At 43.4% G+C, this 21,459-nt stretch overlaps 1 protein-coding gene across 1 annotated transcript in view; it reads left to right on the top strand.

Moving 5' to 3' along the window:
* Positions 1-1,609: 1,609 nt before the first annotated feature.
* LOC147113978 (zinc finger matrin-type protein 4-like) overlaps positions 1,610-21,459 on the top strand; it is a 44,597-nt gene continuing 24,747 nt past the window's right edge. Inside the window, exons 1-3 of the mRNA XM_085995442.1 lie at positions 1,610-1,784; positions 17,993-18,096; positions 19,360-19,449. Coding sequence (XP_085851568.1) covers positions 1,700-1,784; positions 17,993-18,096; positions 19,360-19,449 — 279 coding nt within the window. The 5' untranslated portion in view covers positions 1,610-1,699. The remainder of the gene's footprint in view (positions 1,785-17,992; positions 18,097-19,359; positions 19,450-21,459) is intronic.

The raw sequence follows: 21,459 nt of genomic DNA, 5'->3' as shown, positions 1-21,459 counted from the left end.
ATTATACCCATTTGAAGCATATAAGAACATTTTTGGGCTATTTTAAGGTATCTCACAATAGGCCACTCTACAAAATTGAAGCAGTGGATTAAGAATTGGCTGCATTCCCATAGGCAGAAAGTGGTTATTAATGGTTTTAGATCTGCTTGGTTATTAATGGTTTTAGATCTGCTTGGAGACCGGTTAATAGACGTGTTGCTTTTTACTATCTTCATTAATGAACTGGATGTAAGTGTTGGGGTAATCGTCTACATGTTTGCAGATGACACACAGATCTGAGTGTGGATGAGAATAAACTATTGCAAGCAGATCTTGATGTGATTGGGGAATGGGCATGCATTTGGTAAATTGAATTGTGGTGTTATGCAAGAGAGTAGAGCTAATATTAAGTATACATATACCCTATGTGGTAGAGAACATCACACTGTTGAGAAAGAAAAAGATTTTGGTGTTATAGTATGTGATAGAGATGTTTAAAATAATGAAGGTACAGGAAACTTTCGATTTACCGGCACCTAAATAACCGGAAATCTCAGTTAACCGGCAAAATTCAGGAGTAGGTTCATACTTCGTATTGCCTTCCTCGATCTGTTGCTGTGCAAGGGTGTGGCTGCAGCTGTTGCTAAGCTACAGAGACGCTTGGAACTTGTGGCCATTGTTCTGAACCCGTTGCTAAGCAACAGGGTTTGTTGCTTTATACGGAGCTCTCGGCTCTCCCTATCTTTTACTATAGCGCTCGGTTATCTGGAATTTTTGATGAACCGGCACCACGTCGGTCCCGTCGGTCCCGGATAAAAAAAAGTTTCCTGTACTAGACTGCGCTCATATAGACACATTATTTGAATTAAATAGGCTAGGGAGGACCAGGAGTCATTTGTATAAGTTATGCAAGGGCAGAACTAGGTTAGGTCTCAGGAGATTATTCTTTTTTTCAGAAGATAGTGGACCTTTGGAACAAGCTGCCAGCTCATACATTGAATGCAGATCAACTGCATAACATCAAAAGAGAGTTGGACCAATTCTTGGTTGGGGCAGAAATCACAGCATACAAAAGGTAGGTGGACTGCTAAATAATACAAGTCATGGTTAACGTAGTCTCCTGGTCTAGTTTTGAACATCAGAGAGGAAATTTCCAGATTTTCCTCCTTTAATTGGCCTTGGTTTTTTTTGCCTCTCCCAAGGAAATTGCATAGCTGCTATGGGGGGCACTGTCGGAGGTGCCGTCTTTTGGATGAGACGTTAAACCGAGGCCCTGTCTGCCCTCTCAGGTGGATGTAAAAGATCCCGTGACACTACTTCGAAGAAGAGCAAGGGAATTATCCCGTTGTCCTGGCCAATATTTATCCCTCCATCATCACTAAAACAGATTACCTGGTCATTACCACATTGTTGTTTGTGGGAGCTTGCTGTGCGCAAATTGGCTGCAGCGTTTCCTACATACAACAGTGACTGCACTTCAAGAAGTGTTTAATTGGCTGTAAAGCACTTTGGGTTGTCCTGAGGTGGTGAAAGGCGCTATATAAATGCAAGTCTTTCTCTGCCCGCGAATTCAGCCACGTGACAAGCACGGCGCTTTTTTTCAGTTTCTACGGTAAGCCACGAACCTTCTGGAAAGGGCGGCCAAGATCTCGCGCTGCGAGGGGGCCAGTTGTGTTCGCGCGAGAATTGCGAGCTGGAGTGCGGGCTCGGACTGGGAGTAATGGCGGCGGAGAGACCAATCCCTCAGCTGATGGAGAGCTTCAAACCGGCCGGTGCCGGTGACAGCTCCACCGGCAACGGGGCTGGTAAGCACCGTCTAGCCGCGTCCAGATTCGAACAGAGCGCAGGGGTGGCTCCAGGAGGCAAAACGGTCACTGACCTCCTTGGCGGGGGAATGAGGGACGCGCGTTTCGGTTTACGAGACCGTGGTAACAGCCAAGGTTGAGTCCCCGGCCGTGTCTTGGCTGTACCTCTAGCTTTAGGGCTTTGATGTCAATGATCGAAAGCTGCAATGTGGCGCATCAGCACCTGATCTCCTGTCGGTAGTCCTCCCCTCCCCCCATTCAAAGCCTGAGGAGGAGTGAAGACCACCCTCCCAGGTTAGGCTGCAGCTGTTGCCAGTGGCCAGGAGCTTTCCCATTAAAGCAAAATACTGCGGATGCTGGAAATCTGTAATAATAAAGGCAGAAAATGCTGGAAATACTCAGCAGCTCAGGCCGCATCTGTGGAGAGAGAAATCTCCCATTTTATTTATTTGTGAATACAGAACTTTTGTCATTTTTGTTTGAACTGAGCATAAGTATTCAAAACAGATATTTCAACACATCTGTGGAGAGAGAAACAGAGTTAACGTTTCAGGTCAGTGACCTTTTGTCAGAACCGGACGAAGTTAGTTATTTAACATTTTATAACCAGCCCAGAGCCAGGGAAAGAAGGGGGGCGGCAGTAATGAATAAAAGGGAAGGTTTGTGATAGGGTGGAGGGCAGGACTCATTAAATGACAAAGGGATGATGGTGCAAGGCACAAGAGGGTTGGTAATAGGACAAGTAAAGAAACAAAAGATGGGTCTAGAGGAGGTGTAAATGGCAATTGTAGAATCATCATTGGCTGCTGTCTGGAAAAAATGGTAGTAGTGGTTATAGTCTGAAGTTGAAATCAAGGTTGATTCCAGAAGCTTGTAAAGTGCCTAATGGAAAGATGAGGTGCTGTTCCTCCAGCTTCATTGGCACAGTGTAAGAGGCCGAGGGCAGAGAGGTTAGAGTGGGAGTGGATCGGAGAATTAAAATTGAAAGCGACTGGAAGCTCAAGATTACGCTTGTGGACTGAACGGAGGTGTTCAGCAAAGATGTTGCTATGGGAACCCGTATGCCTTTTTGTGGAATATGTGGAACATTCTTTGTTCTGGTCCCCTCCCTCACCTCTTTGATGACTGTTGGTGCCTGCTTTTGCCCCAAACTGGAAAATTTCTGGCATAGTGGTTAGCACTGTTGCCTCACAGCGCCAGGGACCCGGGTTCGAACCCGGCCTCGGGCGTGGAGTTTGCACATTCTCCCTGTGTTTGCGTGGGTTTCCTCCGGGTGCTCCGGTTTCCTTCCACAGTCCAAAGATGTGCGGGTTAGGTTGATTGGCTATGATAAATTGACCCTTAGTGTTAGGGGGATTAAATACGTGGGGTTACGGGGATAGGGTGGGATATGTGTTGGTGTAGGGGTTACGGGGATCGGGTGGGATATGTGTCGGTGCAGGCTCGATGGGCCGAAATGGCCTCTATCTGCACTGTGGGGTTTCTGTGATTCTCTGATAACCACTGCTCCCATTGTTTTTCAGACAGCAGGTGCTGGTAATGGTTGTGCTGTTGCCATTTATAGCTCCGTGAACCATTTTTTGTTTACTTGTCCCATTATCAACCCATTTTGCCTTGCACCATCATCTCTTATCATTTAATCTCTCCTGCCCTCTATCCTATTACAGACCTTCCCTTTTGTTCTTCCCTTCCTCCTCTTTCTGTGCCCCCCCCCCTTCTTTGGCTCTGTACTTATAAACTGTTAAATCTCTAACTTCCAGTTCTGACGAAAGGTGATCAATCTGAAACGTTAACTGTTTCTCCACAGATGTTGCCTGACCTACTTTCCCATTACACGCGGCTTTTATTTTGCCGGATAGATTCATTCTCTTGCGTGCTGCAGGAAAAAAATAAACCACTTTGTTTCTTAAATCCAGATTTGAGGGTGGGTGGGGGAAGCGGAGGTCTGTATTTTGGCGAAAGAACAATATTTATACCCTGGATGTCATCAGGGAAGGTAAGACCTTCCTGATCAGCTTGCGATATATCATGCTTTAAGGTCTGTGTACTTTGCGTAGGCAAGTGATTTGGCATGGTGCAACATTGTGACAAAACCTGTGAATGTTTGTACATATTGCGAGTAAGGTGATTTGCTGCATGAGTATGGCCATCTTGCAAACCATTGTGAAAACTGTGGTTTCTGCACAATAAATCATTTGCCCTAATAAAAAAAAAAAAGTAGGGTTAAGTTAAATGTACAGATTATTGGATAGAATCAACAGAAAACAGCAGCAAAGGTTAAAAGAATGCTTTAGGCTGCACTTTAAAACTTGTGTAGATGGGCTATGTGGGTATTGCACAGGAGTTTAAAGTCCACTGCTTTCTGTTTGAAAACTTACTTGTCAGATACATCACACTATATTGTGCAAATGGTGAGAAACATTTATAATACCTGACTAACCTTAAAAAAAAAAAATTGGTTTGAGGGTTTAATAGATAAATGCACTCACAATTCACAATTCACAATTCAAATCGCTTTATTGGCATGATAAGTTACATCTTATGTTGCCAAAGCATCAAAATACATTTATGGTTTAGCACATAAACGCAGTTCTATTCATACAGTGTATAAACAGGTATATCCCTGAGTGTATAAATATACATTCGCATTGTTTATATATATTTTTTTCTTAGTTTACTGGTTGTCCCTCTGTTCATGGCAAGCTGTAACATAGTGCGCCGCCAGTGTTATACAGCTTCTCTCCTCTCCCAGTAGGAATGGGAGTTTTTGGTTGTCATTCAGATTTCTGAAATCAGGGCATATTTGTGAGAATTTTTGGTAGAAATTCTCCCTGATGCCCTGATATTTTCCACAAGCTGTGAGGAAGTGCATCTCTGTCTCCACCACTCCCTGACTGCAGTGAGAGCATATCCTGTCCTCTCTTGGCAGCCTGGTCTGCCTGTGTCTGCCTTTTTCGATCGCTAGGCTATGTTTGCTAAGTCTGTACCTTGTCAAGGTTCTTCTCAGTTTGTTATCCTTTACCATGGTCAGGTAATCAGCTATGTTGTATTGTCTGTTTAGGGCCAAGTAGCAATTGAGTTTGCTTTGGGTTTTTGTTGTTTCTGCCCAATATGTCAGATATTTTTCCTTTTGCTTAGCGACGATTGTGTTGGGTCGAATTCTTTGTGTTACCCTGTCACTGTCCTGGGGCTGGTTATTGTTAGTATTGTTAGTAGTTACTTCACTGAGTCCCAGGACTAGTTGACTGAGGGTATTCTTCTTTATGGTCAGCTCTTGGCATTTCAGGGCGTCGTAGTGATAGCATTGGGGATTGCTCATTTGTAGGGTGAGGAACCAGAGGGTCACAGTTAGCCTTTGCTTCAGTTCAACAGATATCGCCCTGTGGAGGGGGGGGGAAATGTGGATCTAAAGAGATTTTGGCCCCTAGTCAGAGTGATTGGGGGAAGAAGACAGCAAGGGGCCTGATAGCCAAATTGCTTTGAGTGGAAACAGGTTTGCGTTATCTGAAGTTGGGTTTGAAAGTTTTTGTATTTTTTTAATGCTCCAGTCTTCTATTATAGGAGCAGCATACCATGAGTGCTGGTTACCTTGCCCAAGTGACCATTCCTCATGTATGAGCCTAGACAGTGAGCGTTGACAGGTTATTCAATTGATTGCAGCATTACAGTCGATCCTGTCCTCAAGTGATCTACACGTGCACTTTTCAGCGGGGGTCACCAGACGGCAGTCAAGCAGAAATTTTGGCTTTGTATTGCAGTGTCGTCTATTTCATGAGTTGAGCAGAAAACTCCACAGCAACAAATTGTAAAAGTATTTTTTTCCTCAAGCTATATTATCTCAGGCAGGCCCTTATTCTGGAGAAATAGTTTCTAACTGAGATAATTTAAAAATCTTGCACATGGATTGGGCTCATGTAAAAATTTCCTCGAGGAATTTCAATGTTAACACACCTATAATTTCTTGTAAAGCCACTAGTTACTGCTCGAATTTGGAATTCCATTGTTGATAGCCCCACTAAGCTCTAGCACCCACGGTCACATCAGCAGACAGAGATATAGAATCTCAGTTCCCTCCAGCAATGAGCGAGCCGCTACTCCCGATACCTAAAGTTCTCTTGTTCCTCAGCTGTTCTTTTGCAAGTCAGTCCCGTTCCATTTGTGGTATGCTGCATATCTTCTCCACTTTCATCTCTTTCCCCCTCTCCAGCCTCGGGCACAATCTTACCCACACATTGCCTACTCTCCCAGGCTCCAGAGCTGAAAATTGTTTCAACAACCCACTCCCTGCTTTTTCTGGCTGGAGTCTTGGGCCTGTTGGGGCAACCTGACCTCACCTGCCTGAAACCTGCTTTTCCTAAACTTTTACATTTGCCACCTGCTACTGTTTAATCTTTCCATCCAAAGACTGACTCCTGTGCAGAGAATATTTATTGAAATAATGTGTAGTTTTTATTTGTTTTATTATTGGTGTGTTATGAAATCTGACATGCAGTGTTGGGCTTGATTCTGGAGTTCTTCCATGGAATTCTGTGTACAGTAATAAATGTCTTATTTCCATAATATTGTGATATTTGGTTGTATTTTTCTATGGTGTGAGCTTTTTAAGACTTTGTTATTCATTGTGGAAATTGGGCTTTGATTTTACATGCACAGTGTTGGGCCTGATGCTGGGTGTGTTCCCCATGTTGCTGAAATATCCGTTTTCTACTTGCATTATGGTGTCAGTTTTTAAACTAATATATATTTCTAATGTTTGCACATTATCTGATATAGTCTGTGTTTCTGATCATCTATTTCTTAACCTTGTATAAGGAGGTGCAGTCAAGCAACACAGATTTAGTTATGTCAGTGAGCAGCATATATTTAGTTATGTAACTGACCATCATTGAGTGGCATAGCTTTATTTATGTATCCAATCGTTTAATTTTTAACGGTAAACAGTGCGACAGAAGATCCTCTGCCATATTTAAAACACTCCAGTATCTGATGCTGATCTGTGCCTATTGTGTCCATGTTTCTTTGGATACTTGTAGGTTATTAAGTTGGTAGTTAAATGCTGTGAAGTACGAAACAGACTATTGCTAAATATTTATAGTACTTGGTGCTAAAACACTGGGTTGCTTACAAGGCAATTGCTTCCTGTCAAGGAAGAAGTACAGGTGAGGTTTGTAATCTTAAGACTAACTACTTTGTTTTGTTCCACTGCTTAGAATAGCCATTAAAATATAGTTATTAAACAGAGCTTTTGTATAAAAAGTTTTGGAATTTTCCCACAGAAATATAGTAATTTAATGTTGTAACCTGTCTTGATATTGTCTGTTGCTCAGGGAATAACTCTGGTCATTTATCTGTTTCTAATAGCATTCGTGTATGTACTAGATACACATCTTTCAGTCTCTTCTGGCTGAAATTGTTTCGGAGCATCATTATGTTTACTTATTTGGCTGATAAATTGGATGCAACTCAGCCAGATTTGAAGATTAACATTAGCACAAGTGTATTTGATGGGGACAGAAAAGTAAAGAATCAAGTGCAGTATACACTTTTTTTTAGTAAAGCCAGAATACTGGAATCAGTACATACAGTAATAGGATCTTCAGAAGCCACTGCTAATGGTAATAGTTGGGGTGACGATAGAATAATTCAGACTTTGAAGTCATGTGACATGTAGAATGAACTACAAAGGATTTCTGCTGTTCATGATTTACAGCAAAGTGGGAAACTTGTAGAAAGAACCTGTTTTTATGATTTTGATATGAATAGCAAACAGTGGAAATGACTCTTTCCCCCCCTGTTCTAAACTATCAGAGCAAAAAGTGATTCTTTTCTCTTTCCACCTCCACCGCAAAACCGGCAATATAACGCTGTTTCACTAACCGATTTTGAGCTAGTTTTTGTGTATATCTGGCACAGTTTACTCCTGATAATTCTGCCATTTTTGCACAAAAATTATCCAATAATTTTGAATCAATGTAAATAACATGGTAAAGTGGGAATTTAGTGCAGAATGCTGTGTTCTCTTTAAAATTGGACATCCTCTGAACTATGTGCTTTTTTGTAACTCCTTTGTTCTGTTGCCACTTCAGTAATTTTTGGACATTACCAAACTTGAGAAGCTATTTCTTCAGTCTTTTGAAAATGTCATGAGTTGAATTGCATCTAAACATTCTACTTTTGTTCTTATGTTGTCATCTCACTAATGTAAACAGATAATGCTGGGCACAGTACCTCAATACAATGGACTCTTGGAGACAAAACTTTATTTAAAGTGCTAAATTTATTTTAATAGAAATAATAGTGGGAAAATGAGAGGGTATGCAGTCATAGAGTTCTACAACACAGAAAGAGGCCCTTCGTGCCCACGCCGGCAATCAAGCCCTGTCTATTCTAATCACATTTTCCAGCACTTGGTCCGCAGCCTTGTATGCTATGGCGTTTCAAGTGCTCATCTAAATGCTTCTTGAATGTTGTGAGGGTTCCTGCTTCTACCACCCTTTAAGGCAGTGAGTTCCAGATTCCAACCACCCTCTGGGTGAAAAAGTTTTTCCTCAAATCCCCTCAAAACCTCCTGCCCCTTATCTTCAAACTATGCCCCCTGGTTATTGACCCCTCTGCTAAGGGGAAAAGTTCTTTTCTATCTACCCTACCTATGCCCCTCAATTTTGTACACCTCAATCAAATCCCCTCTCGGCCTTCTCTGCTCAAAGGAAAACAACCCCAGCCTGTCCAGTCTCTCTTCATAGCTGAAGCGCTCCAGCCCAGGTAACATCCTGGTGAATCTCCTCTGCACCCTCTCCAATGCAATCACATCCTATAGTGTGGCGACCAGAACTGCACACAGTATTCCAGCTGTGGCCTAACTAGCGTTTTGTACAGCTCCATCATAACCTCCCTGCTCTTATATTCTATGTCTTGGCTAATGAAGGCAAGTATCCCATATGCCTTTTTAACCACCTTATCTACCTGTCCTGCTGCCTTCAGGGATCTATGTACATGCACACCAAGGTCCCTCTGATCCTCTGTCCTTCCTAGGGTCCTACCATTCATTGTGTATTCCCTTGCCTTGTTAGTCCTCCCAAAATGCATCACCTCACATTTTTCAGCGTTAATTTCCATTTGCCACTGTTCTGCCTGTGTAACCAACCCATCTATATCGTCCTGTAGCCTGAGGCTTCCCGCCTTGCTATTTACCACTCGATCATACCTCCTACATTCATATCTAAATCATTAATGTACACTACAAACAGCAAAGGACCCAGCACCGATCCCTGCGGTACACCACTGGACGCAGGCTTCCAGTCACAAAAACAACCTTCGACCATCGCCCTCTGCCTCCTGCCACTAAGCCAATTTTGGATCCAATGTGCCAAATTGCCCTGGATCCCATGGGCTCTTACCTTCTTGACTGGTCTCCCATGCGGGACTCTGTCAAAAGCCTTACTGAAGTCCATGTAGACTACATCAACTGCACGACCCTCATCCACACACCTAGTCACCCCCTCGAAAAATTCAATAAGAACATAAGACTCGATGGGCCGAAATGGCCTCTATCTGCACTGTGGGGTTTCTGTGATCTGTGATAAGAAATAGGAGCAGGAGTAGGCCAGTCGGCCCCTCGAGCCTGCTCCGCCATTCAGTAAGATCATGGCTGATCTGATCCTAACCGCCAATCTACTATCACAGAACCATCTCCTGAATCTAACAGAATTAGACACACGAAATAGGAGCAGGATCAGGCTACACGGCCCCTGGGCCCGCTCCGCTACCCACAGGGCCATGACTGATCCAAACCTAGACTCATGTCCAAATTCCTGCCCGCTCCCCATAACCCTTTATTCCCTTTACTTCTAGGAAACTGTCTACTTCTGTTTTAAATTTATGTAATGATGTAGCTTCTACAGCTTTTTGGGGCAGCATATTCCATGGACCAACCACCCTCTGAGTGAAGTAGTTCCTCCTCATCTCAGTTTTGAAAGAGCAGCCCCTTATTCTAAGACTATGCCCCCTAGTTCTAGTTTCACCCATCATCGGGAACATCCTCCCCGCATCCACCCGATCCAACCCCTTCACAATCTTATATGTTTCAATAAGATCGCCTCTCATTCTTCTGAACTCCAATGAGTAGAGTCCCAATCTACTCAACCTCTCCTCATATGTCCATCCCCTCATCCCCGGGATTAACCGAGTGAACCTTCTTTGTACTGACTCGAGAGCAAGTATGTCTTTTCTTAAGTATGGACACCAAAACTGTACGCAGTATTCCAGGTGCGGTCTCACCAATACCTTGTACAACTGAAGCAATACCTCCCTATTTTTATATTCTATCCCCCTAGCAATGAAAGCCAACATTCCATTGGTCTTCTTAATCACTTGCTGCACCTGCATACTAACCTTTTGAGTTTCGTGCACCAGGACCCCCAGATCCCTTTGTACTTCAGTACTTTCCAGTTTCTTGCCATTAAGATAATATCTTGCTCTATGATTTTTCCTGCCAAAATGCATAAGCTCTCACTTTCCAGTATTGTATTCCATCTGCCAAATCTCTGCCCACTTACTTAGCCTGTCTATGTCCCCTTGCAGGTTTTTTATGTCCTCCTCACTCACTACTTTCCCTCCCATCTTAGTATCATCTGCAAACTTTGATATGTTACACTCGGTCCCCTCCTCCAAATTGTTAATATAGATTGTAAAGAGTTGGGGACCCAGCACTGACCCCTGTGGAACACCACTAGTTACTGATTGCCAGTCTGAGAATGAACCATTTATCCCAACTCTCTGCCTTCTGTTAGATAGCCAATCCTCTATCCATGCCAGAATATTACCCCCAATCCTGTGATTTTTTTTATCTTAAGCAATAATCTTTTGTGTGGCACCTTGTCAAATGCCTTTTGGAAGTCTAAATACACTACGTCCACTGGTTCCCCTTTATCCACCCTATATGTTACTTCCTCAAAACGCCAGCAGATTTGTCAAACATGACTTCCCCTTCATAAAACCATGCTGACTTTGTCCTATTAAATTATGATTATCCAAATGTCCTGTTACTGTCTCCTTAATAATGGACTCCAATATTTTACCTACCACAGATGTTAGGCTAACCGGTCTATAGTTTCCAGCCTTCTGTCTACTGCCCTTTTTGAATAAGGGTGTTACATTAGCAGTTTTCCAGTCTGCCGGGACCTTTGCTGAGTCCAGGGAGTTTTGGAAAATTATTACCAATGCATCCACAATCCCTACCGCCACTTCCCTCAAGACCCTAGGATGTAAGCCATCAGGTCCAGGTGATTTATCTGCCTTGAGTCCCATTATTGTACCGAGTACCACTTCCTCAGTGATTTTGATCGTGTTTAGCTCCTCCCCCCCCCCCCCATAGCCCCCTGTTTGTCCAGTGTTGGGATATTCTTAGTGTCTTCTACTGTAAAGACTGATACAAAATATTCATTGTGTTTTTGCCATCTCCATATTTCCCACCATTAATTTCCCGGTCTCATCCTCTAAGGGACCAACATTTACTTTAGCCACCCTTTTTCCTTTTTATATAACTATAAAAACTCTTACTATCTGTTTTTATATTTTTTGCTATTTTACTTTCATAATCTATCTTCCCTTTCTTAATCAATCTTTTTGTTATTTTTTGCTGTCTTTTAAAGTTTTCCCAATCCTCTATCCTCCCACTAGATTTGGCTACCTTATATGCCCTTGTTTTTAGTCGAATACTATCCTTAATTTCTTTACTTAGCCATGGATGGCTGCCTTTTCTTTTACACCCTTCTCAGTGGAATATATATTTTTTGGAAGTTGTAAAATAACTCCTTAAATGTACACCACTGATCATGTATCGTCTTACCCTTGAATCTATTTTCCCAATCCACCCTACTCAATTACGCTCTCATACCTTCATAGTCTCCTTTATTCAAGCTTAGCACGCTTGTTTGAGATCCAACCTTCTCACCCTCTAATTGAATATGGAATTCAACCATGTTATGGTCACTCATTCCAAGGGGATCCTTTACTAGGACATTTTTAATTAATCCTGTCTCGTTACACAGGACCAGATCTAAGGTTGCTTGCCCCCCTGGTCGGTTCAGTTACATACTGCTCAAGAAACCCATCCCTAATACACTCAATGAACTCATCCTCAAGGCAGCCCTGTCCAATTTGATTTGTCCAATTAATATGATAGTTCAAATCCCCCATAATTATAGATGTTCCCTTATTACAAGCCTCAACTATTTCCTGATTGATACTCCGTCCAACAGAGTTGCAACTGTTCGGAGGCCTATAGACTACGCCCACTAGTGTTTTTTTCCCCTTATTATTCCTTACCTCCACCCAAACTGTTTCATTATCCTGATCTTTTGACCCAATATCATTTCTCTGTATTACAGTGACTCCTTCCTTTATTAACATAGCCACCCCACCTGCCCTTCCTTCCTGCCTGTCCTTCCTGATCGTTAAATAACCTGGTATGTTTAATTCCCAGGCATTGTCACCCTGCAGCCATGTTTCTGTAATGGCCACAAGATCATACCCATATGTAGTTATTTGTGCCATTAACTCGTCTATCTTGTTATGACTGCTACGTGCATTCAGATAGAGCACTTTCAAATATGTTTTGTGACACTTAGTTCCTGCTTTTGCCCTTTTTATTACTTTACCTTTTACTCCATACCTTCTGCCCCTTCCTGACACGCTCTGGTTTTTAATTTCCCCACTGCTACCTAAGTCTATGACCATCTCTGTTGTCATTTTTATTATTTGCTCTCTCGGAACCTCCCCCCCACTAGTTAATTTAAAGCCCTCTCTACAGCCCTAGTTATATGATCCGCCAGGACTCGAGTCCCAGCACTGGCCAAGTGAAGCCCGTCACAACGGAACAGCTCCCTCCTGCCCCAGTACTGGTGCCAGTGTCCCAGGAAGCAAAACCCATTTCTCCCACACCAGTCTTTGAGCCACGCATTTAACTCTCTAATTTTATTTGTCCTAGCCAAATTCGCTCGTGGCTCAGGTAATAATCCAGAGATTATTACCCTTGAGGTTCTGTTTTTTAATTTGACCCCTAGCTGCTCATACTCCTTTAACAGAACCGGCTTCCTAGTCCTATCTACGTCGTTTGTACCAACATGGACCACGACAACGGGATCCACCCCCTCCCACTGCAAGTTTCTTTCCAGCCCAGAGGAGATGTCCTTAACCCTGGCACCGGGTAGGCAACACAGCCTTCGGGACTCTCGCTCTCGGCTGCAGAGAACTCTATCTATCCCCCTAATAATACTATCCCCTACCACTACAACATTTCTATTTACTCCCCCCTCTTGAATGGCCCCCCGTTCCACGGTGCTGTGGCCAGGTTGCTCATCCTCCCTGCAGTCGCTGCTCCTGTCCCCACAGGGAGTAAGAACCTCGAACCTGTTGGTCAAGAGCAAGGGCTGCGGCTCCTCCAGCTCTACCTCCTGGATCCCCGTACCTGCCTCACTCGTAGTCACACCGTCCTGTCCCTGACCATGGGCTACATCTGAATTACTTAACTTTATAGGTGTGACCACCTCCTGATACACAGAGTCCAGGTACTTCTCCCCCTCCCTGATGTGTCGCAGTGTCTGAAGCTCAGACTCCAGCTCATCAACACGGAGCTGGAGTTCCTGTAGCAGCAGACACTTGTCACAGACGTAATCACCGTGAGCCTCAATGGGGTTCACCGGCTCCCACATCTCGCAACAGTAACACATCACCTGCTCCATTCTATGTAATTAATTTAATTTTTTATTGTTAGTTATGGACACCCTCTGCCCGATTTTAGATGCTAGTATCCCCATTAATTAATTGGATTTAAATTAAATCAATCCCTCTAGTTACACTAGTTAAATGGTTTACCAACAGTCACTCTGCACCAGAAAGGCCTTGGTACACCACAGCAACCTTAAAAACTATAAACCACAGACTTAAGTTTTAAAACGAGAGAAATACTCCAACCAATCACCTACCTGTTTTGTGGTGACGTCACACCTTGAATACTTTTTACCTCTCTCCTTGCCTGAGATTGGAACGCTTACCTGAGCCTCTGGGGCCTCTTGTAGTCGCGCTGCTCCGCCTCCACCCGCTGCCAATGCCGCACTGAGGCCTACCTGAGCCTCTGGGGCCTCTTGTAGTCGCTCTGCCGCGCTGCTCCACCTCCACCCGCTGCCGATGCCGCACTCAAATTGGTTAGACATGATCTCCCACTGACAAAGCCATGCTGACTATCCTGGATTAATCCTTGCCCCTCCAAGTGGAGACTAATTCTGTCCCTCAGAATTTTTTCCAATAATTTCCCTACCACTGATGTTAGGCTCACTGGCCTGCAATTCCCTGGTTTAACCCTACTACCCTTCTTGACTAGCTGTCCTCCGGCACCCACCCCTCCCCCCCTGTGGCCAGAGAGAGGTTCTGAAAATTTGTGTCAGAGCCCCTGCAATCTCCTCCCTTGCCTCACACAGCAGCCTGGGATACATCTCGTCTGGGCCTGGGGATTTATCCACTTTTAAGCCCGCTAAAACCGCTAGTACCTCCTAGGGTTGCAACATTCTGGGAATTTTTAAAAGAGGAAACTTTCCATGGGAATTTTCGGGAATTTATGGGAATTTTGAGTTTTTTTTGCACACTGATGGTTTTTGTCTCTGACCCTTCTATTATCTTTGTCGTCAAAATAGACATACTGTTCCATACAAATAAAAACAGGCTTTCAAAACTTTATTTAGGTTATAATTTTGAACTTTATTGAACCCCCACAAAAAAGACCCATCTAAAATAAAATAAAAAGAGCGTCCGCTTATTTAGCCTGTAATTTGTCCTTATTTTGTCCCTTTGAGTCTTCTACTCATGAGTCTTCTGAGTCTTCTACTCCTCATTGCTCCTCCTGATTCTCTGACTCTGGCTCTGACGTGTCCATTTCCTCCTCTGTGTCAGTGTCTAGCTGTGTGGTGGACACTTCTGTATCTGGCTCAATAAGTTGTAGGTTCGCCCGGATAGCCACCAGTTTCTCCACTCTCGTTAGTCAGCCTGTTGCGCACCTTTGTATGCGTATTCCCAAAAAGTGACCAGTTTCGTTCAGAGGCCGCTGATGAAGGTGGGATTTGGAGTATCACCGATGCAATAGGTGACAGGGCCTCAGATGCACAAAGTCCCTTCCACCAGGAATGTGCACTGATATGCTTGCATGATTCCCATCCCCATTCCAAAGACCTTGCTTGGTAGAGAACTTTGCCAGACTTCCCAGAACTTTGCCCACATCCAGATTGAGATGGTGTGAGAGGGTAGAAATCACACTGTAAGCGCTGTTGACCTGTTCTCCAGAAAGTTTTGGTCTCCCAACATGCTTTGGGTCCAGCATGTATGCTGCAGCATGAATCGGCTTGACACAAAATTCTTGACGCGTCTATGAATTGAACAATTGCCTTCTCCTCTGCTTTGAGCAGCAGGGATGTGGGTAGGGCAATGCTGATTTGTTCTTTTTAAATCAGTAAAAAGCCTGAGAACATCTGACAAGACAGCGTCATCTCCTTCAATCTGAGCAATTGCAGATGCTACTGGTGAGAGTAGTTTAAGGCTGCTAACCACTCTCTCCCAAAACACATCATCCAGCAGTATTTTCTTGATGGTGGTTTCCATATCCCCAGACTGGGATATTGCCATTTCTTGCAGCGACTCCTTGCCCTCCAGAAGGCTGTTGTACATTATGACAACACCACCCCATCTAGTGTTGTTGGGCAGCTTCAGTGTGGTGTTCTTGTTCTTTGTCATTTGCTTGGAGTTGTAAGTTGCTGCAACTACCTGTTTTCCCCTGACATACTTAACAACTTGCTTGGCTCTCTTGTACAGTGCTTCCATGGTTCTCAAACACATGATGTCCTTGAGGAGCAGGTTAAGCCCATGAGCTGCGCACCCAATAGACGTAATATGAGGGTAGGCCTCCTCCACTTGAGCCCAAGCAGCCTTCATATTCACAGCATTGTCAGTAACTACTGCAAAGACCTTTTGTGATCCAAGATCGTTGATGACCGCTTTCAGCTCATCAGCAATGTATGTGCCTGTGTGTCTGTTGTCCTTCGTGTCTGTGCTCTTGAAGAACACTGGGAGAGGAGTGGAGACGATGTAGTTTATGATGCCCTCCCCTCGTACATTTGACCACCCATCTGAGATAACTGCAACACAGTCTGCCATCGCTATCGTTTCTTTGAGCTTTCCTTGGACTCTGTTATACTCAGCCTCCAGCAAATAAGTAGACAAAGCATGTCTGGTGGGAGGACAGTATGCAGGGCGAATAACATTGAAAAATCTCTTCCAGTACACATTGGCTGTGAGCATGAGGGGTGAGCCTGTTGCATATACAGCTCGAGCAAGGCACTCATCTGCATTCTTCTGGCTATGGTTATCCATTGTATCAAAGAACCTTCCAAGTAGGCCAGGAGTTGCTGATGATAAGGAGCCTGATGCTGAATGAGAACCATCATCTTCTTGAATGGAAGCAGAGGAACTCTGGGCTGACTGCTGTGAGCTTTGAGTGAAGTTGTTGCATTTGGATAAATGCTGCTGTATCTTTGTGGCATTCTTTACATATGGCTTTCTACAGTGTTTGCACATGTACACAGTCTTTCCATCTTTAATGCCTGGGGTAAAATGCTTCCACACATCCGACAGTAAACGTGGCATTGTTCTATGCAGAGAAATAAAGGGCATTCATCTCTGTGTCGAACTGCGGTCGATCAGCACGATTGCAACAGGGTGAGTACATTTTTGCTGATGCTCCATGTGATGGAAGCATGACCTGTACACACACGACGCTACATCACCAATAGTGTATTATTTTGTATATTTTAAATTGAAGGACAACAGAGTTCAACAAGTAACTGGTTTATTTGGTATAAAGTCTGATTTACTTACTGCATCATCACAACATCAGCAGAAAACAAAATGACTTCCCTCAGGACCCCTAACCTGGATCTTAAAAAAACTATAGCAGTCTTACAGATGCCTGTGGGCTAATCACAATTCGATATGCAAATATTACAAATAGAGGGAGCTAATCGCTCATCCACTCATCCAACCAATCAGGACACATTTGTTCACAGTCACACACAAAACTTGTAATTATTAAAACAAGCCAAGTAAGAAGATAAACATATTGATTAAGAAATTCCTTCATAATTAAGATTCCATCTCTGTTAGTAATTTTAAGAGAGGACTTGTGGGGGGGAAAAAAAGAAAGAAATACAAAAAAAACAATATTATGCTAGCATGTGCTTTTTTGGGCAAAATTCCCAAGCTAAACTTCCCGTGGAAAATTTCCAGAAATTTACCGGAAACTTTCCACCCCTTTGCAACCCTAGTACCTCCTCCCTCGCTATACTAATTTGTTCAGGTATATCACAATTCCCCTGCCTGATTTCTATGCCTACATCGTCCTTCTCCATAGTGAGCACAGATGCAAAATATTCATTTAAAACCTCACCCACATCTTCCGGCTCTGCACACAGATTGCCACTTTGGTCCCTAATGGGCCCTACTCTTTCCCTGGTTATCCTCTTGCCCTTAATATATCTATAAAACACCATGGGATTTTCCTTTATTTTGCCCACCAGTGTTTTTTCATGCCCCCTCTTCGCTCTCCTAATTTATTTATTTTAAGTACCCCTCTGCACTTTCTATACTCCTCTAGGGCTTCCACTGTTTTTAGTCCTTTATCTGCCAAAAGCCTCCCTTTTTTTCCTAATCCATTCTTGTATATCCCTTGACATCCAGGGTTCCCTGGGCTTGTTACCTATATTCTGCAATAAAGCACTTGCGGGGAGGTTTGCTAGTACTGTTGGGGGGGGATTAAACTAACTTGGCAGGGGTGTGGGATACGGAGTGGAGCTGTAGTAGAGGGTGATGCACAGCCAAATATAGAGGAAAAAACAAGTCAGCCTGGAAGGCAGAGCAAATATGTAACAGCACAAGGGAGTATGGCAAGGCTGGATGGCATTTATTTTAATGCAAGGAATCTTGCGAGTAAGGCAGATGAATTGACGGTGTTGATGAACACATGGGAAGTATGATGTTGCTATTATTTCAAATGGTGTATACACTAGGGAAAATAGTGAGATCTAATGGACTTATATAAAGGAGACAATTACTGCAAGACATCAGAATCTCTGTTCTTTCATTTTAATTATTTTGGTTTGCTTTCACAGTACAAAAGATCATCGAGGGAAATAGTGAGCTCTTCACGGACACTCACTGCAAAGTGTGCAACGCTGTGCTGATTTCAGAGTCCCAGAGACTTGCACATTACCAGGTAATAAAGTGGCAGGCCTGTATCAACATGAGTTTGGCTTAAATTTGAATGATCTGTTTGCTATATCTGGTGTGATTAGTGCATGTTGAGCATGAATGCCAGGTGCTGTGCAAAATCTGCTTAAAAATCCACAGCAGGCAGCTCCTTATTGCTTATTGAGTAAATACACTGGTGTAGTACTGAGGCATTGAAGACCACAGAAACCTCAGGCTCTATCTGTGATCTGTGCTGACCATTGTGTTCCTGCTTCCTCCTCCTCCTCCATCTTGGTTACTCTAACCAGCTATTAGGAGGCGCAGAAGAATTGGTCAAGTTAACGCAACCTTTTTATGATGATTTAGATAAATGCTGGAACTTGTACTATATAGAGATTCTGGGCTGCTAAATTGAAACATCTAAAAAAAACAAACAAAAGCTTTCTAAAAGTAGAATTAATTTACAGGAAGGAATGAGATGCTTTTGCTTGAATAGGTATAAAAGAGTATAAACTTAGTTACAGCCATTTCACTGCAGTGAGCATCATTTTATGCCATGAAGGCCACATCTCATGGCTTTTGCACTGAACGTGTAGCATTTTAATTTTGGACAGCAACTATAAAAGATATTTTAAACAAACAATTTTTTCCACCATTTTATTGTTTACAATTTATTGACAGTTCAGAGTTGTGGGTACCCTTTGATCTCAAAGTGTCAATAACTGAAGGTCTGTTACAGGTTGAGCGTCCGAGATCCGGAATCCAGACTCCGGGACAATTGGTGGCAGGGTTGTCCGGAATCCGTAAAATGATCCGGAACTCCGGATTTTGGACGCGCAACCTGTACTTCAAAAAGCCATTAACTTTTGTTGTCTTTTTTTGAAAAATCCTTTGAAAAATGCGAGTGATGCAATAAAACTTTAGTGTTGTGTTTTATCCTCCTTAATCTGCACAGCTCCACTAAGTGTTTCCGCCAGGCTGCGGCCACGGCACCACTCCGCCCTGGTGGCCTAGTGTCGGCCATCGGATGCTCTGCAGAGCTCGCAGCGTCCCTCCCCTTTAACAGAAGGAGAGGGGCGGAGAAACACGTTAGCGCTACACGGAGCAGCCCAGGCATTTCCGGACTCAGAACGTGTTTCTGATGTCCGGAAACGCCCGAGCCCAGGTTGCGATATTTCCAGACTTCGGACATCAGAAACACATTCCGAAGTCCGGAAAAACGGCTCGGCCTCGGTCCCAAGGTTGCCGGATTCAGGACGCTCAACCTGTATAATCTTTATTTCCACAGAGCAAAAAACATGCCAATAAAGTGCGTCGCTATGAGGAGCTCCATCAAGATGGTGAACCAATTGCCAAAATAATAAAAAAGGATCCAACTGTAAGTTTCTATTAATCATAGAATGATGCAGCACAGAAGGAGGCCATTTGGCCCATTGTGCCTGTGCCAGCCCTTTGCACCCTCTCGAAGACCTTGATATCCTTCATAAAATGTGGTGCCCAGAACTGGACACAATACTCCAGCTGGGGCCTAACTAGTGTTTTATAAAGATTTAGCATAACTTCCTTACTTTTGTACTCTGTGCCTCTATTTATAAAGCCAAAGATCGCTTATACCTGTTTAACAGCCTTCTCAACTTGTCCTACCACCTTCAAAGACTTGTCTATGTAGACCCCATGTTTATCTGTTCCTGCACCCTCTTTAAAATTGTGCCATTTAGTTTATATTGCTTCTTCTCATTCTTCCTACCAAAATGTATCAGTTCACACTTTTTAGCATTAAATTTCATGTGCCATATGTCTGCCATTTCACCAGTCTGTTTTCTGTCCTCCTGAAGTCTTACTACCCTCTTCACTGTTAACTACATTTGAGTTTTGTGTCATCTGTAAACTTTGAAATTATGCCCATGTCCATGTGATTAATAGATATCAAAAAGAGCAGTGGTCCCAACACTGACCCCTGGGGGACACCACTGTACACTTAACTCTAGTCTGGAAAAACAACTGTTCACCACTACTCTCTGCTTTCTGTCACTTAGCCAATTTTGTATCCATGCATCAACTATCCCTTTAATCCCATGGATTTTACTAGCCAGTCTATTATGTGATACTTTGTCAAACACCTTTTGAAAGTCCATATACAAAACCTCAACCACACTACCTTCATCAACCCTCTCTGATACTTCGTCAAAGAACTCATTCAAGTTAGTCAAACACGATTTGTCTTTAACAAATCTGTGCTGGCTTTCATTTAATAACCCATATCTTTTCAAGTGCTGATTAATTTTGTCCCAGATTAATGTGTCAAAGTTTCACCACCACCGACATTAGGCTGATTGGCCTGTAGTTTCTGGGTTTATCTGACTTTTTTTGAATATTGATGTAACATTTTCAATCCTCCAACCACTCCGTTTAGCAGATTCACCAAGCTCCGTACTTTTGCAGCTATCCCTCTAATATATACCCTTCAGAAACGCACTAATTACAACTGGTCAGTCAACTTCCAGCCATAATAATTAACACCTGGTCAGGGATTAGGAGGTTCTGCTGAGTGAGTATGAGCAGCTAGGGGCTAAATTAAAAAGCAGAACCATAAAGGTAATAATCTCTGGATTACTACCTGAGCCACGAGCAAATTGCCATAGGGCTCAGAGGGTTGAATGTGTGGCTCAGGGATTGGTGTGGGGGAAATGGGTTTCGATTCATGGGGCACTGGCACCAGTACTGGGGAAAGAGGGAGCTGTTCCAATGGGACGGGCTTCACTTGAACTGTGCTGGGACCAGTGTCCTGGCGAATAACTAGAGCTGTAGGTAGGGCTTTAAACTAAATTAGTGGGGGGGAGGGTTCAGCTGAGGGGAAACTTAGAAAGTTAGAGAGAAAGGACAAGGCAATAGTGCAGGGTAGTGATAAGGGATAATGATAACCAGAGTGTGACAGGAAGGGACAGAGTGTACAAGCATAAGAGTGCACCAGCAAATAGGGTCAGAGTGGGGAAAAATGGTAAAAAGACAAAATGAAAGGCTCTTTATCCGAATGCACACAGCATTCGTAACAAGATAGATGAATTGACGGCACAAATAGAAATAAATGGGTATGATCTGATAGCCATTACAGAGATGTGGTTGCAAGGTGACCAAGGCTGGGAACTGAGTATTCAGGGGTACAGGAAACTTTTGATTTACCGGCACCTAAATAACTGGAAATCTCGGTTAACCGGCAAAATTCAGGAGTAGGTTCAGGTAAGTTTTATTACTTGCCTTCCTCCATCTGTTGCTGTGCAAGGGTGTGGCTGCAGCTGTTGCTAAGCTACAGAGACGCTTGGAACTTGTGCCCATTGTTCTGAACCTGTTGCTAAGCAACAGGGTTTGTTGCTTTATACGGAGCTCTCCG

The sequence above is a fragment of the Somniosus microcephalus genome, chromosome 8, assembly GCF_052327205.1.
Source record: "Somniosus microcephalus isolate GS21.2 chromosome 8, FLI_Smic_1.0, whole genome shotgun sequence".
NCBI classification, from domain to species: Eukaryota; Metazoa; Chordata; class Chondrichthyes; order Squaliformes; family Somniosidae; genus Somniosus; species Somniosus microcephalus.
Note: the sequence above shows the minus strand (reverse complement) of the source record. Positions and strands in the feature narration are given on the sequence as shown.